Raw genomic sequence first — 15,385 nt, forward strand, 5'->3', positions numbered from 1 at the left:
TTTTAATCATATGTGCACTGGCTAGTAATCTCACATTTGACGGTGCTGGCCCACATTTGTTTTTGGTCTCGCCTTTAGCAGAGAGTACCCCTGTATTTAAGTATACGTAGTATACAGTACATAGTAGATCTCAGCCTACATTGTTAAATGTCATTCACTGCCATTCATGTTGAAATGGTGGAAAAACAATCTACAAGATTTTACAGTTGTAGATGCATAGGTAATTCCCCCTTTTGAAAAGATACGCTTTTATTTAACTCATTTACTGTCTTTTAAAACATCGCTGAACCAATCAACTGCCGCGTCGTCCTTACCTTTAGAAATGTGCAGATACATTTATGTCGGTTTGTTTACTGTTGAGTGAGAAAACAGTGTTGCACATTAAGTTGGGGACCCCCAGGATGAGAACCACTGGTCTAGTCTAGTGTACCAAGCAAGCCTCAACTATCACATTTTTGTTCAGACACTAACTTGGCTCTTCACTCAGAGTGGCCACAGTGCCTCCAGAATACAACGCTGTGAATTTTTCAATGACCAGAGAGCAGCCCGGGAGCGCTCCAGTGCTCTCAGAAGCGTGAGCCTGATTAACTATGAGCTAATAGTTTTTCATTAAACAGCTGCTCCAGGGAGGTTGGTTTGACAGCTTTGAAGTGATTCAAAGCACCTTTGCTGTTATGGGGTTATTATGAGCCAAGCCAAACTGAAAACACGGACACAGGTGATAAGGTGAGGAGTACCACATCCAAAACTTCAAGCACACAACGCCTCGTGGTGTGCTTGCAGATCTGCTGTTTTCACTACTTTTGTGCGACGGCCTTTTGCGATGAAGCAGGGGCTTTACTTTGCGAATGAACATACAATTTTGAAACTTGGAGATACAAGGTTTCCGCCCGACAATAACGATATGTATAGTGGAGACGAGTGACTGGAAACAGGGAGAGAGAGGCAGTGAGTGATGTTGTCGGTCTTGGGCATCGAACCCGCAACTCGCTGTCAGACTGCATTCAAGAGCCTATGAGCTATACTTTCGTCTATGCCTTACCCCTTATCCCTAAACTACTTTGGTGTTTTTACTCTTCTGAAACACATTTTAAAATACTTCAAGTAGCCCCTCTCCCAATACACACTCAGTTTGAGGATTTTCTTATTTCTTTTTAAATAAGGGAAAGGCCGTTTTGTTTCCAGTTACATCATGACATAATCGGGCAACGTACCCTAGATTCAAAACAATATTTGTTGACCCATAGGCGCCATCCAGTGTTGCATTTAAGTAAAACGTGTATGTGTACTGTACGTCTGTGGCAGTACACTACTTGGAAACAAACGCAAAGAGCTAATCACCAAAGCTCTGAAGCATGTCATTACCGCTGGAGCTGAAACAACAATCTGACAATGAGTGGGTGAAGGTTTAAAAGCAGAAGTGGTGATGAGATGATGGATGACAGGTGTGCTGGTTGAGGGGGGGGGGGGGGGGGGGGGGGGGGGGGGGGTTTGAGGTATGCAGCATCCATGGGTGAGTGAGCAGCAGGATAGGAACACACACACACACACACACACACACACACACACACACACACACACACACACACACACACACACACACACACACACACACACACACACACACACACACACACACACACACACAGAGAGAAAGAGACCAGCAGGAGACACAGAAGTGAGGGGAACACACAGAAACACAAGATGCTGGGTCACGGCCGTGTCAGTGACATTTACTTCCCCTTAAAATAACCAAACGATTTGCTCACTGGCTGATACCCCTCTGCCTCTGTTTTGCAGTTTTCCACTTTATAATTATTCTTTCAATCAATGACGCTGATTGACCGATCCTGGGCCCTTTTGCCACCCAGGCTTGTGCCGTTCCCCACTTTATACACAACAGTTTAAGTGCTGACTTGTTCACGCTGCATATAATGGAGTGCTCATAATCCGCTTGGGTTGTTGTGCTGGGCCTGATAACGGCTGCTTGTGGCTAGAATTCCAGTGGTGTAAAGTAACTAGGTACATTTACTTAAGTACTGTACTTAAGTACAGTTTTGAGGTATCTGTACTTTACTTGAGTTTTTCCAGTTTTCAGTACTTTTACTTCTACTCCATTTCATCTGGGATCCAAATATTGTACTTTTACTCCACTACATTAATTTGAATCAGATATAAATTATAATATTATAAAACATACATAAACCACTTCAGCCCTATTTTATACCTTGGCCATTTGAAAAATGCAGATCTACAAGCTCACAACGCGTCGTAAACATACATAAACCACTTTAGCCCTATGTTATACCTTGACCATTTGAATATGGCCGATCTACGCGACGCGTTGTGAGCTTGTAGATCTGCTATTTTCAAACATTTTGTACTTTTACTTTAAGTATATTTTGACACCAGTACTTTCGTACTTTTACTACATTGTAAGTACATTGTGGATTCCAGACTTTTACTTGTAACTTAAAGTATTTCTATATTGCATTATTGATACTTTTATCCATTCAGAACGGGTACACATTTTTGTTTATCATTATTTTATGCTTTAACTGTTGAAAAATCGTGAAAATTAGAATTTTGACCCGATTCTATAAGTGTCTTTTGAATCCTAAGATTTTTTGAAAAACCTATGTTTCTATGTCAGCAATCTGGCCAGCCATCGTCAAAGAAAAGGTCCTTTTCACTTAACTGGAGCTCAGTTAGTCTGTTCTTGAGAGACTACTATGTCAGTGGTTCTCAAACCTTTTCAAGTTAAGGACCCCCAAAATTATATTTATTTGGCCACGGACCCGCATCTCAAAATATTTTGTTCCAGGGACCACCCAGAAGCAAAATTTGAGTTACAAACGTTCGCTTTGAAAATACATGTATTCAAAGATTTGCACGCATTTTCACGACTTTTTCAAAGATAGCAGATCTACAAGCTCGCATCGCACTCGGTGCCGTGCTGTGAGCTTGTATATCTGCTATTTTTCACTGGTTAAAGCATTCAATAATTCTAGGCCTAAATGAGTAAAGCATGTGAGTACTTTTTCCACCACTGTAGAATTCCCACCACTGGGTCCAAGGCAGTGTGCAGTGTAATATTTTGATATGAGATAGAGGCATTTCCCACCGGCTACATCTTGAACCTTTCACAGGCCCTGACACGCAGCTGACCCAGCGCCGGCTCCATGTTGTGGTTTTGTTTTGTGAGCTACTCCACTCGAGGAGGTGGCAGCAGTTCAGCAGTCTCTCAAGCTGCTGTCTCTCGCTCTGGCGCTAGTGAACATCACCCGCCCCCGGACAAAGAAGTCCTGGGCTTTATGTTGGAGCCTTTGCGTGACAAGACGTGTACTCTAACTCGATCAAACATTATTATTCTGATTATTCAAATTTTGGATCATTCCTGGGAGGGGGAGCGGAGCGATTGGCTTCAATCGTACAGGGTCTCATGTGATCTTGCCACTCATTACATTACACTGTTGGTTCTCAAAGTTTTTTTTTTTTAACTTAATTTTTATTTGCAGATTATCACATGCATCGCAGTACAGGGTTTACAATGTTATATCATTTCAAGTGTCTCATTTCAGTCCATTTCAAAGTTTGTTATCGGTGGTGTCATCCTGTTGGGTGTTATACACAGTCCATTTTTCCCACTTCTCCAAAAATAGGTCTTCTTGCAACCTGAGCTAGTGGCTAGATCTCTCCATCACATATATTTCCTCCACAATGCACAGCCTCTGCTCACAACTTTTATACCACAAACTTGTAATTGCTTTTTTGCTGGCTGCCAATAGCTTCTTAATCAGATACATGTCCTCTCCACATGTGTTTTCCTGTGTCAAGTTTCCTAGATACAGTACCACACTTGTTTTCGGTATTTCGTATTTTAGTATCTCCTTTATTACTGACCAAATATCATCCCAATATTTGTCCATTTTTGAGCAATTCCAAAATATGTGTTCGTGGTCAGCATCCATGTGGCCACGGTTCTCAAACCTTTTAATTCATTTCAAGGACCCACATAGCTCTGCATTTGAAGACTCTCAGACCCCGACAAATATGTCGGGGTCCATTTGAAACCCCCTCAAGAAATAGAGATAGTTTTTTTATGTACTTGACACTTGTTCAACTCAAATAACTCCGTATGCTCATCCTTTTGAAGACACGCTACGGTATATAGTAAAGGTCAAGGCCATGTGTCTGCTGACATTTCTCATGGACTTGAGTTCAGTCCCTCAGTTGTGATTCTATTTGATGAACTCAAATCTCGGGTTACTGTGAATAATGTGGTCAAAGGGATGGTGCCGTTGGAAGTGCACAAAGTAACACGAGTTTCCCCCCACAAACCAGAATAACCTTGTTTTACACTGATTTATTTTATGGTCGCAAGTGATATGATGCAACAGGGAGCAAGCCTGTGTGTGCATGCGAACACACACTGTACATGTGTAGTGACACTTATTTTGTTAAATACCGTACTATCAATACACTCTCAGAGTTAAATTAACACAATTAGACCTGTGAATGCATTATTACGCATTATTACTTTAACCATTGTTTTATGCCTTAACTATTAAAAATTAGCAAGCTCGCTGCGAGCTTGTAGATCTGCTATTTTTAAAAAATCGTGAAAATCTGTGCAGGTCTTGCACAGATTTTGACCCAATTCTATAAATGTCTTCTCAATCTTTCTAAGGTTTTTAAAAAAATGCATGTTTCTATGTCAGCTCAAACCTTTTCATGTCAAGGACCCCCAAAATGATATGTATTTGGCCACGGACCCCCATCTCAAAATATTTAGTTCCAGGGACCCCCAGAAAGCAAAATTTGATTTACAAACGTTCGATTTAAAAATACATATATTCAAAGATTTGCACAAAGTTTTCACGACTTTTCAAAAATGACAGATCTACAAGCTTGCAGCGTGGCACTCAGTGCCGCGCTGTGAGCTTGTATATCTGCTATTTTTCAATAGCTAAAGTGTAAAATAATTCCAGGTCTTAATGGGTTTTTAAAACCAAGGATTTTACTGTGTGCTGGATTCAACCTCCTGTAATCAGACCTGTGTGTATGTGTTTGTGTCGTGCAGCCGGACGAAATCGGCCAGTCCCCCGTTACGCCTTCCTCGGACGCCGGGGACAAGGTGGACCTCGAGGCCTTCAGCGAGTTCACCAAGATCATCACCCCCGCCATCACACGTGTTGTAGACTTTGCCAAAAAACTGCCCATGTTCTCGGAGGTGAGTGCGTGTGTGTGTGTGTGTGTGTGTGTGTGTGTCTGTGTGTGTGAGAGAGAGACAGATGGGGAAGTCAGATGTGTGTTCTTTAGGACGAGAGTGTTTTTAGGACCTGAGGGAAGGCATCTGTGTCTGTCGGAGCTGTGCCCTTTATACACAGACTCCCGCGGTGCTCTGCGCGTGATGTCTGCGTGTGTGTGTATGAGTATGAGTGCACACACTGACAATTGAGGGTTTAATTTCCAGGGTTTAATCAGCCACTCGGCCTTAAAGAGGTGGTGCCATTGTTTTGTTCTTTTTCTGGTTTTCGTGTGTCTAGGAGGTTGACAGTTATACCCATCATTATACCCCCTGGTGTGGATGTTATGAGCAAATTCCCTTTGTATTTTGGATTTCTTCCAGGAGGCTGATACCTTGTGGGTCAAAAGTGCAGATCCAAAAAAAGTGATTAAATGACATCATACAATCATCCCCTCCCCTTTTACCATTCACCCAACATTGTGGGTGTGGCTAACTTCAGCTGGGTCACCACCCACCATGACAGGCATACTTAATGAACTGGTGGGTGTGGCCACATAAAAACCTAATTTTAACTCTTTCTGTACACTTTTTTGGAAAGAATCCTCCTCCTAGTATAACTAGACCAGGTCAACCTGGTTGTGCCAGACCCCCTATCTGTCATCATCATTTATGACATCATGCCTTTTGTAGGCATGTCATCATCATGTCATCATCATATATACCCTTTATATAGAAAACCCGGACAGACAGACCGACATTTGCTTATGTAGGCCTACCCATTTCATGGGTCTGGCAATCATAATACCAGATAATCATGTTTTAGGGGGGAAATAAATCATGACACTGCCTCTTTAAATAGATAACATACGTTAGCTGCTGAATAATAGCTACTGAAACCGTGACACCAAGATTTTGCATTACAGTTTCTTGTACTGTAACATAATAACATATTTACCGCCAGGTTGCATGTATGTTGTCTGCAAAAAGCAACCTCATGGTGGCGCTAGAAGAGGGGCATGTGAGAAATCAGGGGCGGAGGTTGTGGTTTGCCAGCCAATGAGTGTGTGTGCAAAGTTGGGAATGGATAGGGGCAACGGTGCCGGAGATGAGAGTAGGGCCAAAAGTGTGACATGACGTGACAGACAGACGGAGGGACAGACAGACAGACAGACAAACAGACAGCCGATGGAGGTTTTTCATAGTAATTTGCGACCCACCCGACGGTCGCAATTAGTGCGCTAATCAAAAAAATCACACCCGTGTGAACTGAGCGGTGGTTTACCCACCAACCCCCCCCCCCCCCCCCCCCCCCCCGTGTGTGTGTGTGTGTGTGTGTGTGTGTGTGTGTGTGTGTGTGTGTGTGAACAACAGCGCCCCTCCCTTAACATGTGTGGTCAGAAAAGGTACTGCCAGGCTACATACACGGCCGGACGGACGGACGCATACATACCCACACACACGGCCACGTATAGGAGACGGTGTGACCACCGCTCAAAAAAAGAATACACCCTAGGGATCATTGTGTTTGTCGATCTTCATGATTCTCCTGCAGAGAGTCGACAGCAAAGCTGTGTTGTTTGAGTTAGTAATCAGAGGAGGTGAAATGCTTTACTTTATCCTGTACGCTGCCCTGCCTTCATTAGCAGCTGCTAATCCTGCCTCTTGTTTGCACTGCTCGTAATGAGCCCCCCCTGTTTGATTGGATAATTATCAGGGTGTTGAAACGCTGGCTCGGCTGCAGCATGTGCATGTGTGTGTGTGTGGGGGTTCTACTTTTTCGTAGAGGAGAAAATAGTAGGTGTATTTTATGACCGTTTGTTTAAAAATATAATACAATATCTCAAAATGGTTCTGAAGTACAGTACTTTACATCACCTGTTTATGCCCATATATGGAGATCCCTGCTACGAGTATCTGACATCACTGTGATGTCACAATGATGTGTCAGGGGAACCACTATGTCAGTCGTGACTGACAGAGATACGGACAAGATGTGCCGGTTTCCATAGTTAACTGCGACCTATGGTCGCAACAATACATTTTCGCTTTTTGGATATTGTAGCTCATATTTGGAATAATATATCGTTTTTCTTTTTTTGAATTAATTAGCAGTTCAACATGGAATATGAACCTGTGTTGTCCTTTAACAGTTCAACATGCATTTGACATGCAGGACCTAGTATTTATACTTTCTCCCTGTTGTCTGGGCCCAGCTGCCTTGTGAAGACCAGATCATCTTGCTGAAGGGCTGCTGCATGGAGATCATGTCGCTGCGCGCCGCCGTGCGCTACGACCCCGAGAGCGAGACTCTGACGCTGAGCGGCGAGATGGCGGTGAAGCGCGAGCAGCTGAAGAACGGCGGCCTGGGTGTGGTGTCGGACGCCATCTTCGACCTGGGCAAGAGCCTGGCACAGTTCAACCTGGACGACACGGAAGTGGCGCTGCTGCAGGCCGTGTTGCTGATGAGCTCAGGTCCGTATCCACCCAGGGGTGTTACACCAAATTCTGGGCCCTGGGTACAAGGATTCACCACGGGGCCCCCATAAATCTTCTTCACAGGGAGATGGGGTTTAACCCATTTAGACTGGGAACGCATTATTACGCATTATTTTGTGCTTTAACTCTTGAAAAATCAAAACATTTAGTTCAAGGGACCCCCCAGAAGCAAAATCTGAGTTACAAATGTTTGCTTAAAAAATACATACATTCAAAGATCTGCACACATTTTCATGACTTTTCAAAAATAGCAGATCTACAATATCTACAATATATCTACAATAGCTAAAGTATAAAACAATTAAGGCCCCTCCACCTTGGGCCCTGGTAACTCAGTCCCACTTTTCCCCCCCTTGTGGCGCCCCCTGGTCGCGTTACCGCGGCGGTCGCACCAGATTTGTACTTTGTTGTTGTGCAACGGCAGCACTTGCCGCAACCACGCTGCTGAATTATAAACGAGGCTTTATGTTATGATGAAGGGTTATGGCGGCTCAGTAGGTCAGTTTGCATATCCTGTTGATCCAGACTAAAATCCAATTCATGTTCTGTGTCACAGGTAATCCCCCCTCTCTCTCTCTCTCTCTCTCTCTCTCTCTCTCTCTCTCTCTCTCTCTCTCCGTTCCCTCTGGTTCCTGTCTCTCAACGCTGTTCCGTTTCATAAATTGCACAAAAGGGGTCCAGATAACATAATTAGAACTCGCTGAGTTTCTTGGTGCCCTTTTTATGCCCTTTGTACGCTAAACGTAAAGGAATTTCCCTTCCCAATTATGTGACATCTGCTGTCACGGGGCCTGGGCTTTCGTCCCATGCAGTCCTTAGTATTGCTGGCTCACAATGTTGACGATCCAGGAGTCAACACTCATTATGCCGCTGGACTTCAGGGTAAGTCCTTGCGGAGGCGAGCATCAGATAAATGCCTGAAATATAAATGTAAAATGTCAGTCTTCTGCCCTCGTGAGGACACGGTTACTTGCCAGGCCGTGTTCCTCATCATTAGTAATCTACTGCCTGCTATACAGCAGTGGCTGTTGCCAGATCAAGCTGTAATTAAGGCTGGAGGACTTGGGAATGAGCTACATGGCTAGGGTGACCAGACGTCCCGGTTTACCCGGGACTGTCCCGTTTTCAAGCTGCATGTCCCGACAAATATCTCTAAAACACTAATATGTCCCGGTTTTCAACATTCACTGCAAAATTGTCCCGGTTTTCGCCAGAATTAAAATAATAGTAGCTGTTTTCAGTGGTTGCATAGACATTTATCATGTTCTTTTCATGAAAACATGCTCACCTAACCAATCAGAAAACATGAACAAATACATTGCGTGTCTGAATTCAACGCTGAGGCTTTTTGTCAATCACTCATGCTTGTATGCAACCCTGTGGTGTGTATGTGCGCGTGCACAAACGTTAGAGAATGGGCACGTGCGTGCATGCCATGGTAACATGCGCAATGCTTTGAGGGTCCCAGTTTTAGGCAACAGTGGTACGCGTCCCGGTTTGAGCAGCTTAAAATATGGTCACCCTATACATGGCTCATGGAGGCCAGTGGTCATGTAACAAAACAAAAAAGGGAAATCCAGGTATTGAGCTTAGGTGGGTTAAAAACTGTTCTTCCTCTATTCGTTTGGGCATTGTAAATTAAACATAGTCCTGTTGTGGCTCTGCCTCGTAGCACAGAACACTATAATTGAGGTCAAATGTCGTATAATATATGGAATTTGGAATAATAAGAGGTATAACAGGAAGGATTTATTTCTTGGATTTATTTGTGTTAAAACAGGCAGAGATACATAATTCATCCCTCAAGCTCTCATGTTTGTTTCCTCCTTGTGGAAGAACCCCCCTTTCCTAGGTCTTAGTGGAGGGCTGTATTTCTCTTTGTCTTGTTTAAATGTTTTCTGATTCATGGGCTGAGCAGCCAAATTCACATTTCCCTTCCCCTTTAGGGTCAGAACCAAGTCGTTTTCTTTCCCTTCTTGCCTCTGATTCTGTATCCTTCTTGTATGCTCAAATCACACAGCCATGTCCACTATTGATCTGCTCTGCCCCCACAGGGCAGGATATGCTGTACAGGCTTATCACATGCAGCTTGGGCCATCTCTGGTCCGTGTGAACTCTGCAGTGTGTTTACTGCAGGGCCATTTTACATTGTCCCGACAACACAGTGGGTTTATTGGGGCTAAATCTGGTATCAGACTGTAGAAATCCTTCTGCAACAAGAAACCACATTAAGCAGGGCGCCGAAGACGCCGAGAAGTGGATTGGAACTCACTTGAAATCTGCAGACTGTGTCGAGCACGTTTCACTCCATTTAGCCTGGTCTGTGTGCGTCCTCTTACTTAAAGAGTGCCGTCAAGGAGCTCACTTTTAACATTTTAGTGTGTTCAAGCTCACAGCCTTGTTCTTAATTATATCCAATACTGTTATTATTCTATACCAATTTGGCTCAGTATTTTGCTGACACTTCTGACAAATCTCAAAGAAAACCCAAGTGATACTATTCCTTGAATGCCACAGGGCTCCATTCAAAGCGTTCTCCGGTGTTCTGCGCAGCCAAACGATATGCCAATTGTCCGTTTATGGACGACAGTTGTGGCTTAGCTGCCCTGCAGTCTGTAGTGATCAAGGGAACCTTAATTAGGACTTGTAGATAGATACACTGAGCTGATCATTCATGACGAGTTGAACAAATGCAATTTGGCAACCGGTTCCCTCTGGGAGGGATGGGTCGTAGTAAAAGCACACATTTGCTTGTTCACTTATGCGTTGATGTACAAATGTTTCAACCCAATTTAAAACAATTATTTTATACTTTAGCCATTGAAAAATAGCAGATATACAAGCTCACAGCGCGGCACCGAGTGCCGCGCTGTGAGCTTGTAGATCTGCTATCTTTGAAAAATATTGAAAATATTTGCAAATCTTTGAATGTATATTTTTCAAAGCCAATTTTGGGACTCAAATCTCTGCTTCTGGGGGTCCCTGGAACAACATATTGTTGGTCTGTGGCCAAATACATGTCATTTTGGGGGTCCTTGGTTTGAAAAGGTTTGAGAACCACTGATTTAGAAGAAGGACTTAGAAGTTATTAGAAGACATTTATAGAATCGGGTAAAAATATTCAAAGACTTGCACACATTTTCAATTATTTTCAAAAATATCTGCAAGCTCTCGGTGCCACGCTGTGAGCTCTGCTATTTTTTTCTTCTTCAATATTTGTTTATTGAGGTTCTGTTAGCTTACATATACAAGTACAATGTATGTCGAACCCCCACGTTTTTGGCAGCACAGCTGCTTTAACATTACAAAGCACACAAAGACAATAGCAAGTACCAAAACATTACATTAACACCCACGGGGCCAAACTCGTTCAGTAACGAGACAAGGCCACTGGAGGTCGCTGTGCCAAACTCAGTTGTCTCGTTGAGAGACGAGACAAAGGGTTAACTTTGCAGCGTGCAGCTGCGCGCATGTTGTGTGCCCTGTGAAAGACCCTGGTGCCATAACGTGACTCGCACAAAACCAAAATGGAGCGTCTATGCTGCATAGACTTCTATTCTATGCTGAAACATAAAAACGGCTTTATCTCTGAATAAGGTGCAAAGAACGCCAGGGAAGCAGAGATCTGCTTGTTTTCACGGTGACTCTTTACCGCGATGGTCGGCCCTGGTTTGGATTTTAGTTTCGCGAGCGTTTGTAAACAAATGGATTATCTTCCTCAATCGTCAGCGGACACTCACGTGCACACGCACAAAGCTTCCGATGCTCTTCAAAATAAAGCGTAAGTGAACGGCGGCACCGGCACAGCTAGAAATGTTAGAAACCTTGGCTCCCATTGTGTTAAACAACAGTAAAATGAAAAAAATAAAACAGACTAAAAAAACTACAAGCACACCACCGGTTTGACATGATTGCATATTACAGGTCATGTTATCACGGAGAGTATAAGTCCGTTTTTCCAGCGGTATCACACCCATTACCTCCCTATACCAATCATCCAGTGTAGGACTGTCCTCATGGATCCAAAGTTTGAAAATAGTCTTTCTTGCTAAATAGAGCAGTATGGTGATCAATGTAGCATTGTGACTGCTCCTTGCACTAGATATCTTGGCTATCTGCTATTTTTTAGTAGTTAAAGCATAAAATAAAAAAGTAATACTGCGTTCCAGGTCTTAATGCTGTCCATCTCCTCATCTCCCTTCCTCACTTCTCTCCACTCCCATCACCTCCTCTCTGCTTGTCCCCTCACACTCTCTTCCTTTCTCTCTCTCTCTCTCTCTCTCTCTGTCCCTCTCTCCTCCCCCCTCCCTCCTCCTCCTATACTGCAGACCGCTCGGGCCTGACCTGCGTGGACAAGATCGAGAAGTGCCAGGAGACCTACCTGCTGGCGTTCGAGCACTACATCAACTACCGCAAGCACAACATTCCCCACTTCTGGCCCAAGCTGCTCATGAAGGTGACGGACCTGCGCATGATTGGCGCCTGCCACGCCAGCCGCTTCCTCCACATGAAGGTGGAGTGTCCCAACGAACTCTTCCCCCCGCTCTTCCTGGAGGTCTTCGAGGACCAGGAAGTGTGAACAACACGCCTCTTCTCTTCTCCCTTTACTCCTCCTCATCCTCCAACCTGAACCGAGCGACGACCGACCGACCGCCGACCGACCGACCGACCCGATCGAACGACCGACTGATCGATCGACCGCAACCGAACAAGGAAGTTGGGGAGGGGGCGAATTTCGAAAAAGGAAGGCACTGTCGTCGGTTTATTTTTATTTTCTTCGTTTCTTTTTCGTGTTTTTTCCGGGGGGTGCACGGCGGGGGGAGGGAGGGTGGGAGGGGAGAGCCTTCACACCAGCAACCAGCAGGAGAGTTGAGAGAAAAGAAAAAAAAAGGATTTTGTTTTTTTTAACTCCTCCCGCCTAGTCCTCCTCTCCTTCTTCCTCCTTTCGCCCGCTTTTTAAAGACCCGACTGGGGGCCCTTCTGTCTAAGCATGATGTCTTATATATAGTGAGAGTTGCAGCCATTTTGCCAAGACACATAAATAGAGAAAAACACACGTACACACACGTACGTACGCACACACACACACACACACACACACACACACACACACACACACACACACACACACACACACCTACACACACATACACGCGCGCGCACGCACACACACACACACACACGGACACACACTTACACAGCCACCTCAACTCCTCAGTGTGATGCCCTACCAGGAGCTATAATACAGGGGCTTGAAATCTGTTTTCTAGAAAATAAAAACAAAATGAAGAACCTGGTACCGGACCCTCGCCTACCCCATCCAAGGGGGGGGTCGGTCAGCACCTCTCAGTGTTAAACTCTGAATTAATGTCAGACAAAGATTCAGAGGACACAGTCAAACAAGGAATGACACACACACACAGTATAAATATACATATACTGTATATACGTACCTGTATGCAGGCGTGCGCACGCGATAGTCGTTGCAACGTGTGTCCTCCTGGAGCAGATGCTTAAAGCATGACTCCGGCGTAAGACGACCACAGAATAGAGCGAAGCTACCACATTTAATAATAATCAACTCCTCAACTCTTAACTGAGCCGTTTCGACTGTTTTTTTGTTTTGGAGCAGTGAGCCTTTGTTTTTTTGTTTTTCTGTCTTCAAAATAGAATCCCAGTTAGAACCCGGTGCTATATTTATAAAGGCTACTCCAATTCTATGAATCTGTGTTGTCGTCTACCTTTTGGGGGAAAAAAAAGTTTAAAAAAAAGAAGGAAAAAAAAAAGAAATAGAAAAAAAAAAATGAAAAAGAAAAGGAAACAGAGAAAAAAAGGAAATAAATGGCAGACCGTGGCTCCGTAACTACCTTCAGTTCTGTCATTGGACCGGTTCCTGTGACACACACACACACACACACACACCCACACACACACACACACACACACACACACACACACACACACACACACACACACACACACACACACACTCTCTCACACACACACACACACACACATGCACTGGGCAGACTTGCCTTGTCATTGCATGCACTGCTCGTGCCAGCTGCAGGACCCGTTATGAATGACAATTGGGCCCTTCTCACCGCAAGGAAAGTCACCACAGTCACTGAATGGGAGAAGGGAGAAGGGAGGGGGGCGGGAAGCAGGGAGGGAGTGGGAAGATGAAGGGAGAGCAGGGAGTAGGAAGATGGGAACATGAAAAGATGGGAATTCAAAAAGCGTTTGTGAGACTTTAATAGCTGGGAGATGGGAGATTCTGGGCCAGGAGTCAGAAGTCTGTGCTGACTTCTTCAGTCACGCCCAGCCTCCAAGGAGGGTTTGAATAGCAGCGAGCAAGAGCAAGGCAGGGAAGCTCATCTTACACTCACACACACACACACACACACACACACACACACACACACACACACACACACACACACACACACACGTGTGTACCTTTCTCTCTTTTTCTCCTCTTCTCGGTCTCTCTCTCTATTCAATCTCTAACTCTTTCTCGCTCTCTCTCTCTCTCTCACACACACACACACACACACACACACACACACACACACACACACACACACACACACACACAGTATCACCTCAGTATAACGTGAATGCCTCATTTTACTGTATGCACTGCACTGCAGTGTTTATATATACAATTATACTACATATATGTGTATATATGTATATATATGTGTATGTATATATACATATATACATATGTGTGCATATATATATATATATATATATATATATATATATATATATATATAACCCTAACCTGCAGGGTTTGTTTTTGAGAGTCCTCTCTTGTCGGACTCAACTCAGTGTGAGCCCCTCCAGGCTTCCGTACACATCTGCCTTTTTTTTTACAGCGGGCATCACTGAGAGCAGGTAAAAAGGCCAAGATGGCTGCCATTTACCTCAAAGTGGGCACACCCCCGGGCTGGGGCAGCAACACTGCCCCTGTGGAATCAGGCGTCTACCTCACCTCTCTGGACACAGGGCAGCTGCCCACAGCCTCCATACTCTACATAACACACACACACACAAACACATACACACACACACACTCACACACACACACACACACACACACACACACACACACACACACACACACACACACACACACACACGTACACATACATGTAGATACAAACAGATACACTTCACGTGTTTATCGGCATGTTTATAGTAACACACAAATGTGCATCGTTTTGCATGGATGCAGCAGTAGATGTACAAAAGAACACAGACACAACCTCAGTGCTATGACTCAGTCGAAACAAAATACCACTGAAGACAGGAGGGCCGGCCGTTCCCCTGGGGCGTCTCAGTGTCGCTAGCTGGCCTCAGGGAATGAATGGTACCCATTTCATCCGGGTTCGGTCTCTTTTCTCCTTTTTTTTTTCTTTTTTTAGTTTGTTTTTGTTTTGTTATACGGGACCAAGTGTCATCTTTTGGAATTTGGAGTCCCTTTCTTTTCTGTCAAAACAGAAGCGTCTCGCAGAAGCAAACGAAAGACAGTTTGGATGCTGCCCAGCATGCCGCTTAGCGTGACACGTAGCTGGGGGAAAGATATCGTGGAGCAACTGGGAACCCCCACACCCCACCCCACCCCCTCTT

At 44.5% G+C, this 15,385-nt stretch overlaps 1 protein-coding gene across 2 annotated transcripts in view; it reads left to right on the forward strand.

The window, feature by feature from the left end:
- The window catches only part of LOC308302774 (thyroid hormone receptor alpha-B), a 49,333-nt gene extending 36,851 nt beyond the window's left edge, over window positions 1–12,482 (forward strand). For both annotated transcript variants that reach the window (XM_080747061.1, XM_080747062.1), the window contains exons 6-8: window positions 5,084–5,233; window positions 7,465–7,723; window positions 12,076–12,482. In XM_080747061.1, coding sequence (XP_080603187.1) covers window positions 5,084–5,233; window positions 7,465–7,723; window positions 12,076–12,326 — 660 coding nt within the window. In that variant the 3' untranslated portion in view covers window positions 12,327–12,482. The remainder of the gene's footprint in view (window positions 1–5,083; window positions 5,234–7,464; window positions 7,724–12,075) is intronic.
- Window positions 12,483–15,385: the final 2,903 nt, after the last annotated feature.

Source organism: Nannobrachium achirus (genome assembly GCF_963921795.1).
Source record: "Nannobrachium achirus genome assembly, chromosome: 18".
Taxonomy (NCBI): domain Eukaryota; kingdom Metazoa; phylum Chordata; class Actinopteri; order Myctophiformes; family Myctophidae; genus Nannobrachium; species Nannobrachium achirus.